The sequence below is a fragment of the Rhodnius prolixus genome, unplaced genomic scaffold, assembly GCF_049639745.1.
Source record: "Rhodnius prolixus isolate KJV_2025 unplaced genomic scaffold, Rpr scaffold_3, whole genome shotgun sequence".
NCBI classification, from domain to species: domain Eukaryota; kingdom Metazoa; phylum Arthropoda; class Insecta; order Hemiptera; family Reduviidae; genus Rhodnius; species Rhodnius prolixus.
This window is the reverse complement of record NW_027411603.1, coordinates 43,441,440-43,467,354: the sequence shown is the minus strand read 5'-3', so window position 1 is coordinate 43,467,354 and position 25,915 is coordinate 43,441,440. Positions and strand designations below refer to the sequence as shown.

Sequence of the window (25,915 nt, the reverse complement as noted above, 5' to 3'; positions counted from 1 at the left end):
AACTATTCGTTTATAATTTTAATTGTATAAATTACTTTCTTTTTTTTTCTTCTGAATAGGGAAGTTGTACTTGGAAAAAAGCGATATGAAGTAGGTTTAAAGAAATTAGCTCATGCTGCAGCAGAAGTTGCAATTATGGAGAAAGATTTAAGAGCCTTGCAGCCAAAACTACAAGAAGCTGCTGTATCCGTTAAACAAATAATGGAGAGAGTTGAATCAGATGCCATTGAAGTTTCTGAGGTTAATATCTCTTTTTAAGAATAGAATGCGCAAAATTGGGAAAACTTACTTTAAAAAAAGTTTCTAAAGCAAGATTTTATTTTTATTTTATTTTTTTTTATTGTAATTTCTTTCACTGATTTAACTTCTTTTATTTCTTTAAAAAATTTAATTTCTACTTACAGAGAGAGAAATTAGTCAAAGGTGATGAAGAACTTGCAAATGAACAAGCAGAAGCGGCGCAAGCAATTAAAGAAGAATGTGATGAAAATTTGGCAGAAGCTATGCCAATTTTAGACGCAGCATTAGCTGCCTTGAATACATTAACTCCAGCAGATATAACAGTAGTTAAATCTATGAAGAGTCCACCGAAAGGTGTTAAACTTGTCATGGAAGCAATTTGTGTCATTAAGGTGAATAAATGTTTATATTACCTAACTTCTCATTTAATTAAAACTGGCAGTAGGTTTAAGTGTCCTAGATGAAAATACTTCACTCTTTGAATACATATATAAGTGGAAAATACAAATGTATGTGGTACTATTTACTTTGTCTTCTTGAGATGATCGATTTTGAGTTATACCGGCAAAACATTTTCTGAGCTTTCCGGAGAACAAAAAAAAATTTCTTTTCTAATTACGTTTACTTAGACGTGTGTTTTTTTTCAGGAAAATTCCTTTAAGAGCACTTAAGTGGCTTTTTCTATACTATTAATGAGATTCATTTTTCGTTTTAGGATGTGAAACCTGACAGAATTCCAGATCCTGACGGAAGCGGTAGAATGATTGAAGACTATTGGGGACCTTCAAAAAGAATTTTAGGAGATATGAAGTTTTTAGACAGTTTAATAAATTATGATAAAGATAACATACCTCTTCGCATTATGAAAATAATAGAAGACAGATTTTTACATAATAAAGATTTCGATCCTGACAAAATTAAAACAGCTTCTACGGCAGCAGAAGGTGATTCATTTTATGAGACAATTCAAAACGCTATTTATGACTTAACACGATTTTCAATTTATTTTTTTCTTCGCATTTCCATATTTAGTATTTGTTGCTGGAAACTGTCATAAATACCCAATTAATTTTCGTGTCTTGCATTTTATAGGTTTGAGTAAATGGGTAATAGCTATATCAAAATACGATAAAGTCGCTAAAGTGGTAGCTCCTAAAAAAATTGCTTTAGCAAAAGCTGAATCAGAATATAAAACAGCTATGGATGCATTAGATCTGAAAAGAAGTGAACTGCAAGTTGTTCAAGAGAAATTTGCATTACTAGAAAAAGATTTAGAAAATGTCAAAAATAGATTTACCACATTACAAGGCGAAGAAGACTTGTGTACCAAAAAATTACAAAGGGCAGAGGAATTGTTAAGTGGACTAGGCGGAGAACAGACAAGATGGCGAAAAACAGCTAATGATTTGGGAGAACGTTATTTTACACTTACTGGTAAGAATATTCAAATGACACAATAACTAAACTGCGCTCTAAACTTTTCTGGCTAAGGATGGTACTTCTCGGGGAGGAAAAACCAAGGCCTGTAAGCTTTACCTAAGTATCGCTCTCCAGAATTAAGAGTCTGATTAAACGGACAGGTCTGGAGGGCGAGCTCTAAAGAAGGGGAGCCACAATAGATCCAAAGGGGTCGCAGTGGCGTAGGACTGAAAGGCCGCTCTATTAGAATCTTAAACTTAAACTGCGCTCTAAGTTTTAAGAATTAATGGATTATATAAACTAAATTACATTCATTATGTAACTTTCTAGAAAATGGTAGCACCTAGAATTTTGTATGAATTTTATGTTTACATTAAATGCAGTTTCTTTGGGAAGCCCTAATTTCTGTTTTACTCGTACATGTGAGTGCTGACAACCCTTCTTCCATTTCTGACCATTTGTATTGTATAATTTAAATACTAAGGTTTACTTATTTTTAGGTGATATCCTTATAGCTTCAGGTGTAATTGCATATTTGGGGCCTTTCACGACTGACTTCCGCAATGCTCAGATTTTACGATGGGTTAAAGAAATTATTAGATATAATGTTGTGTGCACCTTAGACTTTGCTTTGGTTAACATTCTTGGAGATCCAGTGGAAATTAGAGCCTGGAATATATTTGGTCTGCCCAGTGATGTTTTTTCAGTAGAAAATGCTGTTATTGTGAGGTTAGTAATCTGCAATATATTTTGTATAGTTTAGTAAATTTTATATTATCTAAAATTCATCTTGGAATTATGCTGCCAAGTTAGGCTTTCAAGTAGAGAGAAAATGCTGTTGTAAGTTTTTTTTGCGCATCCAATTCTGGGTTGTTAACAACAGTTATTTTGTTAGACAGAGAGTTATGGTGACTCTCAGAATTAAATTAGTAAACTAAAGAACCTCTCCGAATAGTCTTATTAGACGTCACATTGTCTTATCTTCTAGCTTTCTCTTCCATTTTGGAAAAAAATGAAGCCTTACCTTAGTTGTAAAATAAATACATATCTAAGATTTATTTGTAAAAATATATTATCAAGTTTGAGAATTATTATATGCAGTTTATTAAACTTTTACAGTAATTTAATGTTAAATTTGATTCTAAGTTTGTATTTATTCTTTTATTTATATATCTAAAGAAATCGTGTAAAGCACGTGTAAAGAGCCGTGTACCTCGTTTTTGAAAGAATAAGTGACTATTTACGCTGCATTTCGAATCAGGACAAAGATGTTTGGGGACTAGAGGGAGATGACTCTAGACTTTTCTAATTTCTGTTATTCCCATCTCAAAAATATTGCTTTGGTAGTTACTAAGGTTCTTTTGCGGAACCCAGAAGGGTTGGAGGGTTATTTCAAGCAGAGCATTTCCCTTATCAGTGACTAAAAAATAATGGAAGATGTGGGTGTTGGGATTTTATCTAGAACCTTCTGAAAAAGATACAAATCGTGAACAAATCAGAATAATTATTATAATATTTCTTAAATTTTTTTCTATTATTAAAGAAAAGAAACATGCTATGACTAAAGAAATCACAGAAATAGTCCAACTTCAAGGTTACAACTCTATGTAGAAACGTAGCTTCTATTTAATATAAAATTTAAAATTGCTTAGTGCAGTTAAAATGTGACGTAAAACACCCTTTTACAATTTTTTTAGAATCTACAACAAACATAATCATTACATGAGTATTTGTATGTATAATACAAAGTTATCACTGGGATATATTTTTTCGTTAAAACTTTTATGTCTGATTATTTGCCTAGATATTCTAGAAGATTTCCATTATTGATAGATCCTCAAGGACAGGCAAACAAATGGATAAAGAACATGGAGAAGGATAATAAATTAGTTGTTGTGAGAATGACTCATACGGATTATGTGAGGCATTTGGAAAACAGTATTCAGTTTGGAACTCCTGTAAGTACTGCATTTGTTTGAAAAATTTGTACATACTGCTTAAAAGCAAGATCTATTGATTATAATTGAGTGTTATAAGAAAAGATGATTCTAAAAGTGAAGAAAAATGTTGATAAAAAATTATTTAAATTATAATGAATGCATCGTACAGTTATCTAATTTTTCGAAATAATTCCCAGATACTCGTGTTCGCTCTTTCTGGTAGTTCTTTTTATTTTCCTTCAAACTTCTTTGTTATAAAGAGTGGGGCATTTTTATATAAATTTCAGTTCTTAGTTTTTGTATTTAAGTGTGAATTTAATGAAAAAAAAACTAATATTGTAAGATCTTACCTGTAAGCCGTTTGAAGAATATAACCCACTCTAACTTTTTAAAAAGCTTTAATTGTTATTTACACAGAAAGAATAAGGAACATTACTCCATTTAATGGAATATTACTGATGTTGCAATCAACTTTGTCAAATATATTGTAATTTCTCACAGATATTTATGTACTTTCTTCAAAACTATTTGACGCAAAAGTTTTATTATATCAATTTTTCGCTTCTTATAAATAAAATTTATTAGCGAAGTCTTCCTTCAAGTTTAATGTTTACCTTTGCACTTAAATTCCTCACAGGTGCTTATGGAAAATATAGGAGAAGAGCTTGATGCTATATTAGAGCCACTGTTATTGAAACAGACTTTTAAAGCTGGAGGAGCAATGTGCATTAAACTTGGAGACTCTATTGTGGAGTATAATGATCAATTCCGGTAAGCTTTCTACATACTAGATAGTCTTAGGCTTGTAATAATTTTAGTATAAATAATTAATTTACTGTGATGACTGGTAGGGGATACTAAAGTACTAAGGTTATCATAGAAAGAGATTTTTTTACGCAAAGTTATTATTAAAAATTGTACATCATCTATTATTTTATTTTTATTAATTTTTATTTTTGTCATTTCGTAATGACTCAAATCTAGTGCTTAGACATAACTAGTTCATAAACGGAGGAATGATAAAAATCGTGAAAACTAGTGAATGAAACTAGTAAATGTATTAGGAATTAACATCACTGATCAAGCACTTTCCTTTTTTCCTTAAATAAACAGATGGTAAAAAGGTACCACACACTAAAAGGGAATTTAGGGGAAAGTGTAATGCCTCTCCCCAGAATCAGCCATTAAATTTAATGTACACGGCGTAAAATTTACATATATTTATGCAAAATTCATGTACCATTTTTTAAGAAAAACATCTATTTGGTTCTGGGGAACATAACTGTACTCGTAAAAAACGGAAATTCTTTGAAAAATTGATGTTTCCGTTGAGGTATTCATACGATTGAAAGAAAAACAGACGAGAAATTTATATAAATTGAATTTAAATAATTTTTCTATCTTTTAAGTAAAAAAAATTTTAAAACTTTAGAATGTATTCAGTTTTACAGAATAACTTCTTTTTATTTATATTGATTTTTGAATTTTATAGATTCTATCTCACGACTAAATTAAGAAATCCTCATTATTTGCCTGAAATCGCTGTGAAAGTAACATTAATAAATTTCATGATTACCAAACTTGGTTTGGAAGATCAGCTTTTGGGAATAATTGTGGCAAAGGACCGTCCAGATTTAGAAGTGGAGAAAAATCAGCTTATTGTTCAAGGGGCAGATAATAAAAGGTTATTATTGGTAGTGTAAAATTAAAAAAAACAAAAAAACTGAATAACTCTTCATATTTCCCATTTCATGTTTGGAAATCTACTTTGCTAATGGATGTGTAAATAGTAAATTCTTCAGGATTAAGGTTTATATTTAGAACGTAAATTAGTCTTCTTAAATGAGCACCCTGTGTTAATAACCCTGCTACATTCAATCAAGCTATATAAGTATGTATGGTTTTGATGAAAACATAAAATAAAATTAAAAAATACATAAACTCAAAAAGAAATACTTTACAATATACAGTCAGCAAACTAGCATTCAATTAATGTCAAGTCACAAACATTTCTTTACCCATAAATAAAGCATATTTTATTGCAGTCTAATAAATTTACTGTCCCAGAAGGCTTTTATCTTCGCATATCCTTTTAGTTTAATTTTTCAAACTTATTCCTTCACATTCAGTTGTACCTCAAACCTTTCTGTTGTTATGCTGGATTCGATTTCCAGCCTTGGTCCATGATTATATTAAACGCATTTATTTATAATTAAATGAGGACCGCGACATCTGATCGATAGCTAAATCTAACCTCTCTGACAAAATGAGATTTATACATTTATAGCAAGTAAAATCGAAATTAATGTTTATAATAAAATAAGTCATTTTAGGGAATTGAAAAATCTTGAAGACAGGATATTGTGGACCCTGTCATCTTCTGAAGGAAATATTTTAGAAGATGAAGCTGCAATTCAAAATTTGAGTTCATCAAAAGCTTTGTCAAATGAAATAGCAGAAAAACAAGCTGTTGCAGAGGTTACTGAAAAGTCAATTGATGCAGCCAGACAAGAGTATACACCAATTGCTTTACATTCAACCGTACTGTTCTTCAGCATAAGTATGTAACAATAGACAGTTGTAATTTTATCTACTTAAACACCAAAAATTCTTTATTTAGTGAATTGTTTATAATTGTTTTTTACTTATTTACAGCGAATCTCGCTAATATCGATCCAATGTATCAGTATTCACTAGTGTGGTTTGTTAATTTATTCAAAGCGGGCATTGATAATACGGAAAAAGCTGAAGTTATTGAGGCGAGAATAACTCTCTTGAAAGAATATTTTACTTATTCATTGTTTGTAAATATTTGTAGGAGCCTTTTTGAAAAGGTAAATAATTGTCCATGTGAATTACATTTTTATTTAGACGTTTAACTCCAGTTGCAAGGTCCAAAACAAAGATAATCTTTTTAATTATTTACAAAATAATTTTAGGGTTCGTCTGAGTGGGAATGGGATGACCAGAGGTAATTTTAATGAATAGAACGGAATCTTCTACTTGAGCACGGTTCCGCATACATTTCTTAAGTTGTGCCAAGCAATTCATGTATGAATAATGTTGTAGCTGGAAATAAATTAATTACTAAAGTCAGAATATTAAAAAAAATATACCGAGTATTTACCGGAATTGGTGAATTTTTTAAACAGTCTTACACCTTAGTCTAAAAAAGACACCGCTTTTGTTTAAAGTTATTTTCGTAAAAATAGATTTTAAGGTTTGATCAGGGACGACAATTCTGCTTCATTATTCTTTCTTTTTTTAAAAGTAATTACATTACAGTAACCATATAACTAGCTGATAAGAAAAAAAACTCACTAAAAAAAAAAAAAAATTATAGCAATGAATCTTTCCCTTTTATCACATGATCATCTTTTGAATTTCCAAACCAAGTTGTTTCTGTCTTCTACTTCTATTAACATGGATGCCATTAATTAATTTTAAATATGCTTTTTTCTTCTGTTTTTTTGAGTTTCTATTATAAGGTATTTAATAAAAATATGGTTTTGAAAAAGATGAATAGTTAAACTAATAAGCAGCATTACCGAATTTATTTCTAAATAATCACATTTAAATTGACTAAGCACGCAGAATATCTAAATTAAATTTAGTGGAATTATAATTCTGGGAATAATGCATACCTAATTCATTTATTATGATAATTACATCTATTGGTAGTAAAATTTTCACATTGATTTCAGGACAAGCTATTGTTTTCTCTAATACTCACAGTCAATTTGATGTTCCAAGCTAATGAAATGGATGAAGCGGAATGGGTTTTCCTTTTGACTGGTGGGGTTGGTTTAGATAATCCACATCCTAATCCTGCTCGTTGGCTTCCAACGTTATCGTGGGATGAAATTTGCCGTTTAAATGAATTGCCAACATACAATGTAAGTTGAAAAATAGTAGGCAATAATTAAAAATATTATCCCATAGCCTGATTTGAGATATTCTCAATATCACACTTTAATTTTACCCGGGAAATCAGTGAATCTCAACTCTAAGAATCCTTAAAGTGCTCTGTTAGAACAAAATTCAATTCTGCCGCCCACAGAACATCAAATAATTTTAAAAACATAAATAGAATTTCATATTTGAAGACAAGGGATCGTCCGGTTCCTGACCTTTTTTCAATTAATGCTCTTGTAATTTGATAAATAGTTACTTTTATTGCAAACATTTCTCGGAACAAATTAAATATCTTATGTTGGAGCGATAGAATCATTTAAAAGCAGACTTTCGTATTCGATCTAGTGTAACTAACTTAGGACCAGTAATTTGTGAAGACAATGTGACGTAGTAAGATTGTAAGGTACAATCTCAATTGTAATAATTGAAGTAAGAGAAATCAGAGTATTTGGATTTCTTTGACAGGGAATACAACAAAATTTTCAAGAAAATTTGACAAAATGGAGAGAAATATTTGATGATGTTGAACCTCATAATAAAGAATTGCCTCCTCCTTGGAATGACAAACTAACTGATTTTCAAAAATTATTACCATTGAGGTGTATTAGATCGGATAAAATGGTGCCAGCTATTCAAAAGTTAGTTGAAAGTAAGTAAAATGTATTGTTTCTTAGTTTTGATTATTAATTTTCAATTAATGAAAATTCTGGAAAGACGCATTGTTTTAAACAAAAATTTATGTGTCAAATTTGGCTTTCTATATGCTGTCGATATTAATTAATGTTTTTTACAATGATTAACTTGGAAGGATTCTCAGGCCTAATTTGTCGATTAGTGAATTATTGGGAAGGAGAAGAGCCTTGGTGCGACCAGGCTAATGTAAAAAATATTTTCTCGCTGGAGTATTGCTGCTCATCTTGATTGATCTCATGTGACTGATGTTTGACTTGTCAACTTATTTATGCCATTGATACTTGAGCTCATGCGCCGCTACATGTACAGCAGAAATCCTTGTTACTACATTATTTTCGATAAACACAGAACTCAGAGTTTCTGGTATGGGCGCTCAATCTAGTACACAGACATTTCAAACCATCAGCATGTTCATATCAAACAGCCTTCCACACTGTTTATTCGCAGGTCGCTTGTACTAGCATTTTCAGTATTTTGATTGGGTAATATTTAAAAAAGGTATGTTGAAAAAAATATGTCCGTAAGTTTGTATTTTTGGCAACTCAAAAATTTCAATTTTATTCAGTAATACTGAGGAGTAAAAGAAAGTTTTAAACATTAATTGCGAACCTGTAAACTGATTTAACGCAACTGAAAACATGATAGCTGACTATACTTATTTATTTACATTTCAGAGAGACTTGGTAGGAAGTATATTGAATCTCCACCATTTGATCTGCCAGGGTCATTTTTAGATTCAAATTGCACCATACCTTTGATTTTCATTTTGAGCCCGGGAGCTGATCCAACAGCTACGTTACTCAAATTCGCAGAAGATTCGGTAATAAAATGTTATACTCAAAAGTTACAGAATTAATTTTAAATTCCCAAAATACACATTTTAATTCATATGTATTTAGGGTTATGGAGGTTCGCGATTCAGTTCATTATCATTAGGACAAGGACAAGGGCCTATTGCCATGCGTTTGATCTCTGAAGCGCGAAAAATGGGAACGTGGGTTGTGCTTCAAAACTGTCATTTGGCTAAGAGTTGGATGCCAAATCTTGAAAAGGTGAGAACATTTTTTTAGAGATTTTCTAGACTTAATATAGTAAAGAGAATTACTCCTGGTCGCGGGTAATGTATGGCTGTTTGCTTAGTACTTAAGGAAAAAAAATTGTGTAGACATGAGGCTGGTAAGAGTGATTGCATGTTAATAAAAATTCAAATTTCGCTAATAAGTGCATTTAGAGTTGATGTATACAATCTTTTTTTAGCATTTTATTTTATGCTAACTTTTTTCTTTCGTTTTTGAAGGTTTGTGAAGAATTAAGCCCTCAGAATGTTCATCCAGATTTCCGACTCTGGCTAACATCTTACCCCGCTGACCATTTTCCAGTTTTGGTGTTGCAGAATGGTGTAAAGATGACTAATGAACCTCCAAAAGGATTAAGAGCTAATATTTTGAGGTGAAATTCATCATTATAAAACAAAAATACCCAAAGTTTATGTAATACTGTTTATTTTTTATATTTTTAGTATTATTGCATCACCTCATTGTACTTCCAGCCGTATAACCTCCACACAAACATGCTCTTTTACATTCACAACTTCGTATCATATCTGCCAGTGATGAGGGTGCACGAAATGTTCGGCGAATTGAGAAAGATGAGCTATCATCAAGATTTTCAAACATCTCAAAAAACTTTCACAATACAAGAAGTATAACAGATACCTATATTAAAATAAAATACTATTTTTAGATCCATGATGAGTGATCCGATAGCTTCACCGGAATTCTTCGATGGTTGTAGACAAGGAAAGCAATTCAAGAAGCTTGTATTTGGATTATGTTTCTTTCACGCTTTGGTGCAAGAAAGAAGAAAATTTGGACCGTTAGGATGGAATATTCCATATGAATTTAATGAAACGGATCTCAGAATTAGTGTTCAGCAGCTGCATATGTTTCTTGATCAGTATGACGTAAGTACCATTACAAAGTTAACCATTCTACTAATCTACTAACAATTAATAAAGAACTTTTATCAAGTTAATTTCACATTGATATCTTTCAAAATATGAAAGTACTCAATTTTGTTATACTTGCAAATTCATTAGTTTATGCCTTCTAAACTCGATCCGCGTTATATTCTCCCTGCTTTGCTCAATGTCTGATCAACAAATTCCGAATTAGAACAAGTAAATAGCTCTAAATATTCTTTAGTCCTTTTTTTATGGTGCTGGAACAACTAAATTCGGATTTTTTTTTCTATTCTTTACTGATAATTATGCTCCTATTTTTAATTTGCTAGCTCTTGCCAGTAGACACTTTTCTAGTGTCAGTCAAATTCTCTCCATTAAACTGATGAATCAAAATCTAATGATGGTTAAAAATTCATTCAGTCAGAAAAAAAAGAGTAACGTGACATATAAAATCAATGACCTTATGCAACCACTTGCAGCAGATTTTTTATTTATGTTCCGAAGCATATTATACTTTCGAATTTCCTAGGAAATTCAATATCCGGCACTTCGGTATATGACTGGAGATTGTAATTACGGAGGAAGAGTTACTGATGACTGGGACCGTAGAACACTATCTACAGTATTAAGGAGATTTTATTGTCCAGAACTTGTTGCTGATGATCCTGTTTACTATTTTGATGATTCCAGTAAGTGTGAATAAGAAAATAATTTCTTTTTCTACCCCCTCTTATCGCACTCGTACCGATATTTTCATTTCCATTATTATTTGTAAATATCAATTAATAATATGTTTTCAGAAATCTATTATGTACCTCAAACAATTAACTATACTCAGATTCTTGAATACGTAAAAGGCTTGCCACTTACAACCATGCCATCTGTGTTTGGAATGCATGCTAACGCTGATATTATGAAAGATAAACAGGAAACATCACTTATGTTATCTAGTATTCTGCTCACTCTGGTAATTAATATTTTCAACATTTTATTTTTTTAGTTGAAGACTTTTTATTGAATTTTCAATTCTGGAAGATGTAGCACATTTCCATTCTTTTGAAATGGTACAAATATAAATTAATTTACATATTTTGACTTCCTTTATTCTCATTAAGTGTATGTTTATGCTAAATTTTATATATGAACATATTGAAAATTTTAATTACTCGTTTAATAATAAAAAAAATATTTGTTTTAAATATCTGGCTTTCTTCCAGTTTCCCTGTTGGGTTAGTTCACTTTTCTTTAAGATTTTTGGCAGCCACTGACCTTATCCTCACCTTCAACCCTCATAGTGCTGTTAATACGACTTTAATGTATCAAAGAGTGCAAATACTTAGTTTAGGTTAAATTGCGCTCAGTAAATACTCATACACACTTATAATTGAAATGAGACTTGCTTTAGGCTAATTATCAAATCAGATAAAACGAATTCGAATTTTTACGGGGAGAACGTAATGTTCATCCAATTTTTAAATTGGGTTACGGTTCATTGCTTGACTCATCATGAGAGTAATTATTGCATTAGTATAAATGTGTGACATCTGACATCCTTCTAAAAAAGAACTTTATCAACGGAGCTTAGCTCCTTCCCCTCAGTATAAATATTCTGTTTTCATCGCACCAGTATATCGCAATATCTGGCGACCTTCAAACAAGGTGATTACTTATTTATGACATTCATTGTTTATTCTACACCATGTTAGCTATTAATTTTGTGTGGAAGAACAGTAAGCACGTAGAGAAACAAAAAAAAAAAACGATAATACTAGATAAGAAAAGTTTTAGAAGAAATTTTGAGGTGCTCAGATTTGTAAAAGAATTTTTTAAAAAACCTGTACATAACTTTGGGTTGGTAAAAAAAAATGTATATTTGAATATGTTTTTTGTTCTTGCTATCAGGATCGTCGTACCGTGAGTATACTAAAGAAATCTATTCTTATAAAACAATTCAGAATCAAAATAATTTCAAAATTTGCATTGCATTTCAAATTTTTTTTATTGAATTTTATTTATTTTTAATGCTAATAATGGTTTGTTTCAATAATGTTATATATTATCTATTTAATCGCCGCCATGTTTAAAGGATATATGGGAAAAACATCTTCTGGTAAGAATTAATGTGTCTTTTTACACTTATTTGTTCTTCAGTCCGTACACTTCAGTAAATAAAATTTGAAGAGAAACTTCGGTGTCTGCATTCTCTTGCTAGTTTATATTTTGTCTAAATTAAAATAAATTTAAATTTAATGTATAGCAATTTTTATTTTTTGTGATTCTCCAATTTTATTTTATTATTATTATTTTAGTGTTCAATTTATCAACTATCTAAAATTTATATTTATATCTTCTACTCTCCAATTTTTGAACTGTATTCTTTATGATAGTAACATTAAAAGTTCACTTTTTATAACACTATCTTCGTAATATCGTTCACTTTTTGCCTTTATACTTTTTCTTAATCTCCGTAAAAAATAAAAACAAAAATGCCGAAATTCTAAACTATAAAAAAATTGGTCCGCGGTCTGTCTTCTGGTGAAATCTCAAAAACTAAAAATCTTTGGAATCTCAAACCCATTTGCTTCTATTAACTTTTCTGGTTCTAACTTTTTCTAGCGATCCCACTTTTGAGCGCATTTGAATTAACTTAAACTTGCGAATCGTTTTTGTCGAAATGAAATTTACCAAACATAAAATTACACTGTAAACTTTCCAAACATAAGTACATTTATAGTACTTATCTACTGCTTCATTGTCTCTCCTTTCCTATTAATCTTTGCAAAAATATGGACAAATATATTAATCATTTACGTCTACAATTGTGCACAATTGCAGCTTTCTAGCTGTATTTATGAAGGATATATTCGGTGATAAAGTTTAGGAGCTCTACATTACCTTCGTATTCTAATTGCTATATCTCCTGTTCTATTGCTGTAATCTTGAATGAAGTTTAAGTCAGTAGAAACTTTGCATTAAATAAGATTTTATGCATCTAAAGATATTAAATTCTTATTGACAATTTGTCTATATTATTGCTTCTTATCTATATTAGAGCTTCACTTTCTCATTAAAATTGTTTATCTTTTTCTAATATGTGTCTAAATCGTATCTTGAAAATGTTTCATTGTATAGGAGACCGCTAAGGGAGGAGGTGGCGGAGAAAGTACTGACACAATTGTTTTCGATGTGGCAGCCGATATTTTGCGTAAATTACCAGAAGATTTTGATTTGGTAGTTGCATTAGAAAAGTATCCTACATTATATAATCAATCAATGAATACAGTACTTGTACAGGAAATGGGAAGATTCAATGATTTATTGAAAACAATCCGTTCCAGTTTAAAAAATTTACAGAAAGCAATAAAAGGTTAATACTTCTTTATATTTTTAGATATTAAGAGATAAGTGGGCATAGTGAAATGTTTTCTGTCATGCATAGAATATATGCCTTTTTCTAGGTTCAAAAATGCTTTTATACTTCAATCACTTTGCCCAACGTTATTCCAATAAAAGAATACTTCCCTGAAGATGTGAAAAATACTCATTATTGCTGACTGCTACCGCCTCATCATTTCTCTTAAAACGTTGGCATGTGCAATGTCCATGAGCATTTAACATGAAATTAGTGGCACCCATTTTGCACAAACCATTTCCATATTTAGTGCATTTCCATGATGTAAAGTGTACCAAACTGATATGCTTACACAGTTATTCTTTTTCCAAATCTTTACTAACTTAGTACTACTAAAATTTGAACTATTAATACCGACCATTAAATATAGATTTGTACAATTCTCGTAGTTTTCAACTGTGGGATATAGTTCTTCCGTCCTTCATGTGAATCCTCTAAAGAGGAGTACCACCACGTAAAGATTCAGCCTCCCATTTCTTCCTTGTTGAAAAGAATGAGCAAGCTTCTTAGGAACCAACTTGGATAAATTTTCGATGGCGATTAATCATCCAAAACGAAGAATAAATTAAGTCGAATGATATTCTAGTTAATCCATTACATTCGTTCAAAACATTCTACACATCTATTTTTAAAAAAAGTGTACAGATCCAGTTTACCATTGAACGATAACACCGTTCGCTAGAAGCTAACAACTCTTTCCATTCAAGCTATAAGAAATTAAGGTACTTTGCTTACTTTATGAACGGATCCTACTCTAGGATTCAATTATAAGAAAAAAATATAGCTAAATATTGATCATCTTTTTTTAGGAAAGATTGTTATGTCCTTTGCTTTGGAAGAAGTATATACAAGTGTAGTAATTGGAAAGATTCCGGCCATGTGGGCCGGAAAGTCTTATCCATCATTAAAGCCTTTAGGAAGTTATGTCAATGATTTCCTAGAAAGGTTAAATTTCCTGCAGGTATGTGGCTATTATAAGATAACGCATGACATACTATAAGGGATATGGAAATCAGTAAATTTCTTAAGTAAAGGTATTTTCTAATCATTCCACATTTAGGGAACCACTATTATATAAATGTTTTGTTGAATTAAATATCCACAGTGTCACAATATGTATTTGTAACAGGAATAAGTAGGTATCCAAGTTTCTTCATTTATTTCTGTGACAGAGATAGCATAACGAAGACTTAACAGGAACTAGTGTAGTTAGAACTAGACTATTTAGAGTCAGTTTTCTTTTCTGAAGCAACACGGGTTCCAGCCTTCGTTCATAATACTGTGACGGGAAGAAAAGAAAAGGCCTGGCAATGTAGCAATCGCTACTTTGCGTTGTGGGATCTCTGGCACAGAGTAAACAAAATTATTAAAAAGCATAAAACAAAAGTTATAAATAAATTATGAAGATTAATTTTGTTTTCACTGTTTGGGGTAAACGAGGTTTTGCTTTTAAAAGCTTTAAATTTCTTCGGATGTTATAAAAGTTTATTATTTTATATTTATCATTATGCTAAAAATAAATATTGTTAGATTGTAAAAAAGAAGTTATGCCTCTTAAAGAATTATTTTCCGAGCAAAAGTTTGTAAGGTAAATTTCTGCTAGTGGTTATGGAAAACTATTTTTTTTCTTACTGTAAAATTTATTTCTTTAAATTATTTCAACTTGTTTCCTATTTTAGAAATGGTACGACCAAGGACCTCCAGTGGTATATTGGTTATCTGGATTTTATTTCACTCAAGCGTTTTTGACTGGCGTCCAGCAAAATTTCGCTAGAAAATATAAAATTCCAATTGACCATCTCACATTCGATTTTGTCGTAAGTTAATTCAATTGTAAGTTAATAAGGCACCTCTACTATTACAAAGAATTACTATTACTACAGAAAAACTCCTATGAACATAGTGTTCAATATTTAAAGGATCTGACAAACATAACAAGCAAGTAGTGCGAAACGGTGACTTAAATGAAGTCTCATTTCATAACGTAAATCTCTATACTAAACTGTTTAATCTACCTCTGATGATGGATGGAAGTCTGAAACCGGTCAGGGATACAACAAACGTGCGTAGGGAAGGGATTAGCTATGCGGTTAGTGTATTGGATTCCTACGCGGAGGTCCCGGGTTCGAATCCAGCTGCTGACCCTTAGATTTTCTCTTCCTAGGAGCTTCTTACAGCTCACTGTCCGGTGATGGAACACTGTCCTGAGGCCGGCAGCGCACTGAAAAAAACTCCGGGCGCCAATAACCTTAGATGTTGACGCGCCTTAAATCATTTTTTAAAAAAATAAATAAATAAACGTGCGTGCTATGACGAAAGAATCAATGATATCCAGCTCTGTGGACCTAAACCCACTTTCAACAAGTTTTAATTTGTTTATTTCTCTTCGACAGCTGGTCACTATCGCCTTTCAGCTTTCATACTTCACGAATTTGTTTTAAATATTATTATTTTAGATTAGAGGAATATAAATGTATTTATTTATGATTTCTTTAGATTCAAAGAGAAAAATCCTTTGAAGAATCCCCTTCAGATGGGGCTTACATAGAAGGTGTATTCCTTGATGGGGCTAGGTTTAACAGAGAGGAAATGGTTCTTGATGAGTCTTATCCTAAAAAATTGTACGATGTGGTACCTATTGTAAGTTTATTATAAAATCATAAGCTTGAAATCGCTTTATTTTTTTCTATGGATTGTACAAATTAAATTAGATCATTGATGCTTTAGCTCTTGTAAGAATCCCATGTGATATCATCTAATTTATTGCTTTCCTATACCAAGTTGTTTATTATTATTATTATTATTATTATTATTATTATTATTATTAATATTATTATACCTTTTCCAAATAAGGCCTGTAAAGTTAACAGATGGTATCTGCACAGATAGCGAGCACCAGGATTAGTTATTTAGACTTTCGAGCACTTCTCTCCCTTTAAATTTATATTACTATTTATTTGTGTATATGGAAAAAAATATTTTATATAATAGTAACTAAATTTTTTTATGTAAGATTCATTTACAAAAAATATGATTAAAAAGTTCTAAAACTTTTTAGAAAAATGATTGGACTGCTTTTCAAAAAATTACTCTAAGTATAGAGATCTATCTTTCTGTATTTAGCTAGAATTTGATTTTCTTTAACGTTGACCTGCAAGTTCTACCTTTAGTTAATTCGACATCCAAAACTATTTCATATTCTTCTTTAACTCTGTGCTTAACATCAGATAAATTACGTTATTCTTTGAAAACATTTATTTTAATTAATTAATTTTTTTTAGTATATTATTTTAATCTTTAATGTAAAAAAAATTATATTTTTTTGCTACATTTCTTAATTTTCTTTGTTATTCATTCTGGCTCTGGTTTAAATTTAAACTTCTAATTCATTTAAACGACTACAAAATTTGTAAGTCTTGCGAATAATTTTTCCACGCCACATTCTTCATCTGACTTGTGAAATGGCATGTTTATTTTTGTGACTGGATCGTATAGTGGTGGAAATTATTTAAGTATCTTTTTAAGGATTTGATTTCGATGTAAAAAAAATCTCTAACAGATATTTATTTGCCTTCGATTTCCGATCTAGGTCTTAGATTTTATTTTATGGTTAACATGAGAAATTTATGGTTGCAGTTCACCTTCGTCCACGACAACTAATTTGGTAGTAGTAACCTGCGTGACAAAATAGGCATTACTTTACCTTTTTTTCCTACCGCTTTTCAGTCTATAACAAATATATTTTTATATTTGGGTTAACTTAAACATTATTTTGAAACAATTAAACAAATAATATAAGTACGATTTGTAGTCTTCTAATTCAAGATCTAAAAGTTTGTAGATTATACAAAATTTTACAACGGTGATTCGGAAAAACCAAAGCAAGGGTAGTTTTGAGTATCATAATTTATAATTTAGCGCTTTTGTACAGATACTCTGTTGCGTAAAAAGAAGTAAAAGTACTTTATCTCTTTTAATTTATTTCTAATACATTTTCAGATATGGTTAAAGCCTATGAAAAAAGATTATTTGGTCGTTGGCCACAGATATTTATGCCCTATGTATAAAACAACTGAAAGACGAGGTGTACTTTCAACTACTGGGCATTCAACTAATTTCGTAATTGCCATGTTACTTCCTTCTAAGAACTCAGAGGAGCATTGGATACTGAGAGGTTGTGCAATGATTTGTCAGCTGCCTCAATGAATTTTATTTATACTTGTAAAAAACATTATGTGCAGCAGCATTGATCAGTAAAGCATAAAATAGAATTCTCAAAAAAAGCTTTAATAGTGTGAATAAGCTACCAATTAAGGTTATTTATTTATTTATTGTATTTGTGGTCTTTACAAATTAAGGTTCTTGAAGTGTAACGTATAAAGTCTGGTATTGCTAACTTGGTAACATCAGGTAAGATAAAAAAAATATTGTTTCTCGATAAACTTTTGAATTAGAATACTCTTTTACTTTGTAGAGTAAGTGATACCAAGTCTACTTAATCTATTGCAACTTTATATTATCTAGGTGTTTGCTTTAACAAAATACTTATTTAGCTTAGTATTTTTTAGAGCGTAGTATGTGCCTAGTGCTTTTTTGTACTTAATGTGATATTTTCAATGTTTAAGATACATATTGGAATAAATATAAGAATACGAATTTATTTAATTTGCCTCTTGAGTACATTTACTCCTGGCAATGAGTGAATAGTTACAAATTTAAAAAACAAAAAATAACATTCAGCAAAATACTATCAGAACAGAAGTTCACTATTACTGTTTACTGTTTAATATTCAAATCAAAAAATCACATTTAGAGAGACATAAACTTCTTTTAAGATTTTTTTAAAAAATTTATTCTGATTGATTGTTCAATTGTTGTTGATTATTTACCTTTTTATGTGATGTTATTCATTTAATACAAATGCTCGCAATTTTTATACTGCTACAGTGTACCAATAAAGATTGTTTATTTGTTGTTTGCTAATATTTAATACATTTATATCTTCCATATTGCTTAAATAATATACATTCAAAAACTGTTTATGTAAACTGTTATGTATAGAGGAAAAAATATTCATTAAATTTACTTTAGTGTAATTTGAACAATTGAATATTAATAAATAAATTATAATGATTTTGGAAATATTGAGGTGCGGTCAATCAATAAATTCTTAATTTGACAATTCCAACCTGATATAAATTATTATTGCTTGAGTCCAAGAAGTATCCGCAGATCATTATCTTTGTCTAAGTTTTTATTTTTTTAAAACTTTCTTATAACAAGAAAGTATCAGCGCAGAAATTTAAAATAAATGATTAGTTGATTGTTGCTAGTTTTAAAAATAAATGTATAACTGCCATATTGAAATGAACAATCGGGCTGTAGCTTCTAAACAATATCATTAGAGAAAGGAGTATTTGATCATCAAACAAATGATTCAGCTCTCTGAAGTTATACCAAGTAAATCAATCTAAGCCTGTTTAAATATCTTTATTGGCGAGTAGAATACTATCATACAGTAAAGAACAATTAAATGCATTATCTAGCAGAGACTGCTTAAAACACAATTTCTTGTAGTAATTGTATTATTAAATTTTTTGTTAACAAGCAAAACATTTTGGAACAAAATAAAATCCGCCTAATCAAATCCCTAGCAACACCTGGATACGCTGGGTCTGAAGGAGGGCCCCATTCTGCAGTTTAATCGCATTTTTATTTAATTGCGTGCTTTACTATCATGGCAATTGGCCGCTAGAAAGTGCAAAGAAGATGTGCTTAAGTTTATATAAATAAGAGGCCAGCCTTACGTCATCAATGATAATTCGTAATCAAAGAATAATTAAAACAAAGTACAATGATGTCACTATTAAGTTTAAAAGCCTTTAACGATAAATAATTTTTCTTGGGGAAATACTTTAAATTTTTTTTCTTGGAGGTGGACTTTGATGTCAATGTTCGTGGTAATTGAAAATATTAATTTATTTAAAATAGTTATTGTATAGGGCACAATAAATCTTGTGGCTGCGGTGCCGTGGGGCGCAGGCCCCATCTCGCTAAATCTAGTTATTGAATAATTTCTTTTTTGCCATTACATATCCCTTTTCGATTTGTATCGATGTTATTTGAACTTCTTTTACTTACGTGGCTTTGCTGGAAGGGGTAAGGTAAATTTGGGTTACATTTTACATATGGCGTTGTGTCAGCGTCAGATGTATTTCAGTTCATTTAAAAAATACTAAACGTAATATGTAATTTTTGAATTTGTAATGGATTCTATTGAGAATAAGTTGCAGAAGTTACTGGAGGGAAACAGTGTAAATGATAACGACGATCTCTGTGATTTTACTCTACTGGAACAAAATGAAGCTGCAGGTACATGTTTATTATTACTGTTATTTGTCATTACTTTAAATTACATTAAATTCAACAATTTTTTTTTTAAATTTAATTGAAATATTTCAGCTGCTAAAGGCGTGGCACCCCTAACACCTTCGGATTATGTGCCTGTACTTAGGGAGACAGTCACCTACATTGTAATGGCAGTCATATTTAATAATCATGGAGAAGTGCTTTTAATGCAAGAAGCCAAAAGATCTTGCGCTGGCCAATGGTATTTACCTGCTGGACGAATGGATCCAGGTGAAACAATACAGGTAGGTAGTTTCCATCAATCAAGCTTGTACTCTACATGATTCAGATGTAATTATTAACTGATTATTTGTGGAAACTGCTTCCTTCTAGAATCAAACATATTACTGATTTTAGCCTACTTTTTTTAAGGATGCAGTTAAACGCGAGGTCCTTGAAGAAACTGGTTTAGAATTCGATCCCAAAACTTTGATTATGATAGAATGTGCCAGCAAAGCTTGGTTTAGATTTATTCTTACTGGTGATATAGTTGGAGGAGAATTAAAAACACCCGCGCAAGCCGATGCAGAATCATTACAAGCAAAGTGGGTGAAAGATATTAAAGAACTTAGTCTGAGGGCCAATGATATAAATCCCATTATTGAAAGGGGGAGAATTTTTTATGAAAAAAAAGAGCCACAACATCCCTGTATAATGCCGGCCATTAAACGGCATTCTAAACTTCTATTAAGATTAATAGTTTGTATACGACAAAAGAGCAGGTAAATAGAAGCATAATGTTCTTAGGCGATTTTCAAAGTGTGATTTAATTCTGAATTATTTTATTTTATTATTAGCAATAGAGTACACATTCTGCTATCAGAAAAAACGGAAGGCCATTTTCCAATGTGTGAAATTAATCATCGGAAGAATCTTCATTCAACACTGAGAACATTTATGATGGTAAGATTATTTTGTTTGTTTTTTCTTCAAATTACAAGGATTAATTCCATTCACAACGAATTCCACTCTTCAATTCAATAAAGAACATGGTGTAAACCACATATAAATAGATGTCATTTACAGCTAATAGATTAAGGGTAATAAAATATTAAGTGTAAAAGTTAATTCAAAACACAAAAACTAATTGTGGAGGGAAAGTTCAGCATTGTATAATATACAATCAATGGCTTGAAAGAGTTGAATGGGATGCCTTCTAACGATTACTATTATGAAATGGTTATTGCAAGATTTTGTTTAAGTATATAGGACAGGTAGCGTATAGGCGAATTTTTTTGTGTATTTTATAATTATATTTAAATGGATTATATTACAATTCAGCTTACCAAAAGTGATTTATGATGGAAATTTCAGGACATTTTTGGAGCAGATGTTCCCCCACACAAGCCACACGGTATAGTTAGTGTTGAACATTGTGGAGAGCCAGCAGGAGGTGTTAATGATGGAATGTGTTTAACAATGTTGGTTTCCTTTCGAGTTCCATTAGAAAATGTTTTTCTTATTGACAAATACACATGGTTCATGATCAGCAAAGATTTAGGTGATCGGTTAACTGCTAGGTTACCAAAAAATCTTACTATCCCATTAAACGTAATTCGTTAATTTTTTTTTATAAAGCATATTTTTATTTATTTAATAATATTGATGTTTCATTCATGTCAAAAATAAATTTTATTTACATTTAAATTGGAAAATGAAATGCATTCCAATAGCGACATTGACCTTGGAAATGATCATAGTAATTTGTTCCCTTTCGAATTAATTAGCTATTCAAAATAGCGATATAATCTTAAGATATCAGATATATTTTCTCAACGTTGAACATTAAACTGTCACCAAAGTTTTCAATCAGTAAACTAATTTAGTATTAAAGAAATAATTCGGATTTTTTATTATTATTATATCGTGCGCGTGGATAATTGTAAGTATCAGCTTACAATTCATAATTAAGAAACATCTTTTAAGACTAATAGAAATAGTTTTATAAAATAACTAATTGAAAGAAATCGCTTTTTGTTTCTACTTTTACTTCATTGAAATTTTCTTAAAAATTTTTCTCTACAAGCGATGATCCTCTATTTCAAATATAATTTAGATTGTGACCTAGGTTTTAAAATGTTTCTTTTACAATAAAGTAACTTTAAAATTTCGCTTTGGAGAAATTACTTATTTTAATACACGTTACTCCAATAACTTGGAGGAGCCAAGACAAATTTAATTTTTGTAATTTAAAGATCCCTTTATGATTACTTATTTTTATAAGTATTTATTTAAACTGTATTCAGCGGCAGAGATCAATGTTTTATGTTGTAATAGAAATTGGTTTCATGTTCTCTTTAATTTCTTTCTTTTTTTCGAGATTTTAATAGTTGAGCTGTTATGTGGAAAATCGAACAAATTGTAGGTAAAATAATTTTTTTCAGCTAAAATCAGTTCTTTTAATTGTGCAGTCACCTTGAGAATTTTCAATAGCAGAATATATTCTTTTACAAAAATAAAATTATCAACGCCCAGCACATTTACCAACTGAAAATACCATGAATCGTTTATTTACTTTAATAGTGATTTTAATTCAGCAGTACCTGACAAGTTGTTTTACTTTTTTTTAGTTAGTTAGTATTTTTGTATCATCATCAACACGTTATTTTTTGCTCCTTACACGGTTCTAAGATCTATATATATATATATATATATATATAGATCTTAGAACCGTGTAAGGAGCAAATATATATATAACTTATCTATGGTTATAAGTGTAAACCGGCATAAGATCTTATTTTTTTATTTCTCTTTACTTGATTTGAATCTTTTATAATTAAAAATAAGCAACAAAGAATCGATTTCATTTTTATAAGTGAAATGGAATCTTTATTATTTGTACCTACCTCATTTTGAACTAGGTCTCTAACATGTCTGATTGTCCTCGCTAAATCACTTCTGTTAAATGTAAAGATAATTCTTTTTGCGCTTCCTATTGCTTTATATTTAATATCTCTCCTTGAAAATTATATTAACGGTGTTTAAAGGTAAAGTGAAGTGAAGTAAATGAACGTTGTAATTGAGCAGTAATTATATATTTTTAATAAGAATACTATTTTTAAAGGGTTCTGCTATTTTTGTACTTTCAACATACGATAAAAAACAAAGTTTTTTTATATAAACAAAGTGAGGATTACAAAAATTAAGTAATAATTGATAGTACAACTATTAGTATAGATTAAAACGATTTCTCTTATTTTATATCTATTAACTTATTATATCCACATAACTTGAAGCGTTCTTTTTGTATTTTATTCGATGAAATTAATTTATTAATGTTAAGTCATTTTTTATATTGTTTATTGTTTTCTAACAAACTCCTAAATAATCATTTTTATATTTTGTGATTTAATGCCTTAAAAAATGTGTTGATATTATTTAAAGTAATTATATATATATATATATATATATATATATATATATATCATATTAATCTATCTAATTACTTTTATATATAAAGTATTATATCAAGAAATTTTTGTTATTAATGTCCTATTTTTTATATATTTTTATAAACAAATTTTCCATTTATTAAAATTTTATTTTATTAAAAGTTTGATTAAAACAAATGAATTCTCTTTTTAAATTAAGAAGTGCCTTGATATTCATTTTGCACTCAACTCCACAAATTTATATACGTACCTCATTATTTTATTTGCACTATTCACTACATAGTTATGTCAAATTTAAACTGTTATGACACTTTGTGATGGACCTTACAACGTTCCAAAGCGCCACACTCTACATATCTTATAACATATTATAACTGACACTATTAAAAACTTGAAAAAGTTTCGCAATGATTTTAAATCTAGACGTCCCTACCACACAGCACTTACTGCACTTTTAAAGGATGTGAATTTCGAATTACCTTGGTAACTAAAGACCGAGTTACTCACCCGGAGTATCATCAACCGCCGATATCTTCTATAGTAATGTCATCGACAATTATGTGAATTAAATAATGGTTATTCGAAATTAAAAGAAACTAATCGAAGCCATTCCCGAAAAATATATTGTTTATAAGCATCCTGCGATTTATTGATTTTGAAATATTAATTCCGCACAAAATTGCTTTTTCGGATTAGAAACATTTACTCGATCATTATACAATCACACAGTTTTTTTTACGAAGTAAGAGAAAGCAATATTACCGATTTGGTTTTAACTTTTATTTAACTCGCAGTTGTTTTTGTTTTGTTTTTTTCTCATCGTGCGAGCATTTAATTTTAAAGATAATATAATTTCCTATAAGTTAGAAAGATTTTATTAAATTTACGATGTAACTGGTAAAATAACTATATAAAAAAAAAGGAAAAAAGAAGCATCTTAATGCTACTTAGTGAAGGTAGCATAAACAAAAAAAATTCTAAAAATTTTAAAATGCATAGGAAAGCATCCTTTTTTTTCAATAATGGCCCATTGTGTTTATTTTTGTTTTTGTTCTTTAACATTATTTTCGTTTTATCGTACTTTTATTTATGATATAATTGTGATATTAAACCATTGATAATGAATTTAAGTAGAATTTGGCTTTTAATTAATGAATTAATGTGTATCAATAAATAAAACGTTACTCCAGTATGTTTGAATTAAAATGATAACTTATCAATTTTATCTTTTTACCGTTTGTTAATTTTATCTCTCAATTTTGTTTACAAAAACCCATTTACTTTCTATAATTTCAAATTAATTTATAGGAAACTAATTTGCTACAACCGGCCAAAACATTAAGAAAGTGAATTCTCATGCATTCTAGCGACAACAGCTTGAACTACTTAACTGTAACAGTTTTATCTAATGACGCTAGATAGCACTGATATTCTACTTTATTGACAATAATGCAGTCTCACATCCCTTTTACCTTCAGTATCATCTGAGTGACAAAGGGGAGTAGGTTGCTCTGATGTCGGTCTTCTCCAAATATGTCTAACTTGCCTGAAAAAGTGCATTCTAGCGACAACAGCTTAAACTACACTTCTTTAATAGTTTCAACTAATACCGCTAGATAGCACTGATATACTACTCTAGTGAAAATAATGCACTTATTTTGGAGACGATGGAGAGATAAACGCTTTGTTGTCGTACTCCTTCAAATAAGTCGGTAACATTTCTGATATGTATATATTTCATATATGTAAATATAATCTCTAAAGAATGAGTTTATTTTATAACTTCGATTTTGTTCTTTTTCCTCAACATGTACATCATATCTGTAAAAGGCTTTATAATCATTGGTTTAGTCAAAGTTAATCTTGCTGTAGCAAATGCCAAAAAAACCAGCGATTAGAAAGAATTAGAAACTATTCGCCCCACCCGCCCACCCTGCGAAATCAACTTCTTTAAGTACTTGCTACGACAATATGGCCAGCCGAGAAGCAACGTTCTTTTACTGCTTTTTTTTTATTGGTAATAAATTTTATTTTAGTTTAATTATGTCAAAATTTATTAACAACATTACAAGACACTCAATTGTAATTTTTTCTAATTTAAAAAAAAGTTGGGAGGTAAGATAAATGAGAAAAACTAAAGAAAAACAAAAAATGTTACTTTGTGAAATGACTACCAGACAGCAGCACCTGTTCTAAAAATTAAGCCAAAAAAGTTTTAGTTGGTGCTATTATCAATAAATAAAAGCTATATCGAGAAATTTACTTTGGTTTTAAAATCTCTAGAAAAGTCACTCAAAATATGATACGTTTTCAATTGATTATTGTTCTAAATAATTTTTTAATTATTATAATAAAATTTAATGCGTCATAGTACTTCGCTCTTATGCTTACTTTTTAGTGGATTACAATGTACATAAAAATGAACGACTGGCTCTTTAAGAATATTTCTTGTACCCTAAGAAAAAAAAACAATTTCACCAAATGCTATTATTAATAACGTAATATTACAGTTTTATGAAGAATTGAACTCATA

General features: G+C 30.0%; 2 protein-coding genes across 7 annotated transcripts in view; both read left to right on the top strand.

The window, feature by feature from the left end:
• LOC141452929 (dynein axonemal heavy chain 7-like) overlaps nucleotides 1-18,724 on the top strand; it is a 47,269-nt gene extending 28,545 nt beyond the window's left edge. For 4 of the 6 annotated variants that reach the window (XM_074125494.1, XM_074125496.1, XM_074125495.1 and 1 more), the window contains 25 exons: nucleotides 60-240; nucleotides 405-632; nucleotides 956-1,184; nucleotides 1,333-1,674; nucleotides 2,160-2,388; nucleotides 3,464-3,617; nucleotides 4,237-4,370; nucleotides 5,092-5,283; nucleotides 5,933-6,159; nucleotides 6,255-6,433; nucleotides 7,304-7,495; nucleotides 7,980-8,163; nucleotides 8,882-9,027; nucleotides 9,107-9,259; nucleotides 9,505-9,656; nucleotides 9,951-10,170; nucleotides 10,700-10,859; nucleotides 10,971-11,137; nucleotides 12,073-12,084; nucleotides 12,257-12,280; nucleotides 13,303-13,537; nucleotides 14,392-14,543; nucleotides 15,262-15,399; nucleotides 16,079-16,222; nucleotides 17,582-18,724. In XM_074125494.1, the coding sequence (XP_073981595.1) occupies nucleotides 60-240; nucleotides 405-632; nucleotides 956-1,184; nucleotides 1,333-1,674; nucleotides 2,160-2,388; nucleotides 3,464-3,617; nucleotides 4,237-4,370; nucleotides 5,092-5,283; nucleotides 5,933-6,159; nucleotides 6,255-6,433; nucleotides 7,304-7,495; nucleotides 7,980-8,163; nucleotides 8,882-9,027; nucleotides 9,107-9,259; nucleotides 9,505-9,656; nucleotides 9,951-10,170; nucleotides 10,700-10,859; nucleotides 10,971-11,137; nucleotides 12,073-12,084; nucleotides 12,257-12,280; nucleotides 13,303-13,537; nucleotides 14,392-14,543; nucleotides 15,262-15,399; nucleotides 16,079-16,222; nucleotides 17,582-17,788 (4,381 nt within the window). In that variant the 3' untranslated portion in view covers nucleotides 17,789-18,724. Of the gene's footprint in view, nucleotides 1-59; nucleotides 241-404; nucleotides 633-955; nucleotides 1,185-1,332; nucleotides 1,675-2,159; nucleotides 2,389-3,463; nucleotides 3,618-4,236; nucleotides 4,371-5,091; nucleotides 5,284-5,932; nucleotides 6,160-6,254; nucleotides 6,434-6,538; nucleotides 6,571-7,303; nucleotides 7,496-7,979; nucleotides 8,164-8,881; nucleotides 9,028-9,106; nucleotides 9,260-9,504; nucleotides 9,657-9,950; nucleotides 10,171-10,699; nucleotides 10,860-10,970; nucleotides 11,138-12,072; nucleotides 12,085-12,256; nucleotides 12,281-13,302; nucleotides 13,538-14,391; nucleotides 14,544-15,261; nucleotides 15,400-16,078; nucleotides 16,223-17,581 lie in introns of those variants that run through there. The other 2 variants (XM_074125497.1, XM_074125500.1) reach the window with 2 other exon arrangements.
• Nucleotides 18,725-19,733: 1,009 nt separating this feature from the next.
• On the top strand, nucleotides 19,734-22,236 carry LOC141452931 (8-oxo-dGDP phosphatase NUDT18). The gene is made up of 5 exons (XM_074125503.1): nucleotides 19,734-19,954; nucleotides 20,045-20,235; nucleotides 20,363-20,712; nucleotides 20,788-20,893; nucleotides 21,305-22,236. The coding sequence occupies exons 1-5, from the start codon at nucleotides 19,849-19,851 to the stop codon at nucleotides 21,551-21,553; spliced, it is 1,002 nt and encodes a 333-aa protein (XP_073981604.1). The 5' UTR covers nucleotides 19,734-19,848; the 3' UTR covers nucleotides 21,554-22,236.
• Nucleotides 22,237-25,915: the final 3,679 nt, after the last annotated feature.

Excerpts from the sequence above, each read along its gene's own strand:
- LOC141452931 (XM_074125503.1), top strand. The coding sequence starts at position 19,849 with ATGGATTCTATTGAGAATAAGTTGCAGAAGTTACTGGAGGGAAACAGT. Across the intron at positions 19,955-20,044 it reads GGAACAAAATGAAGCTGCAG|CTGCTAAAGGCGTGGCACCC; the intron begins GTACATGTTTAT and ends GAAATATTTCAG. Across the intron at positions 20,236-20,362 it reads ATCCAGGTGAAACAATACAG|GATGCAGTTAAACGCGAGGT; the intron begins GTAGGTAGTTTC and ends ACTTTTTTTAAG.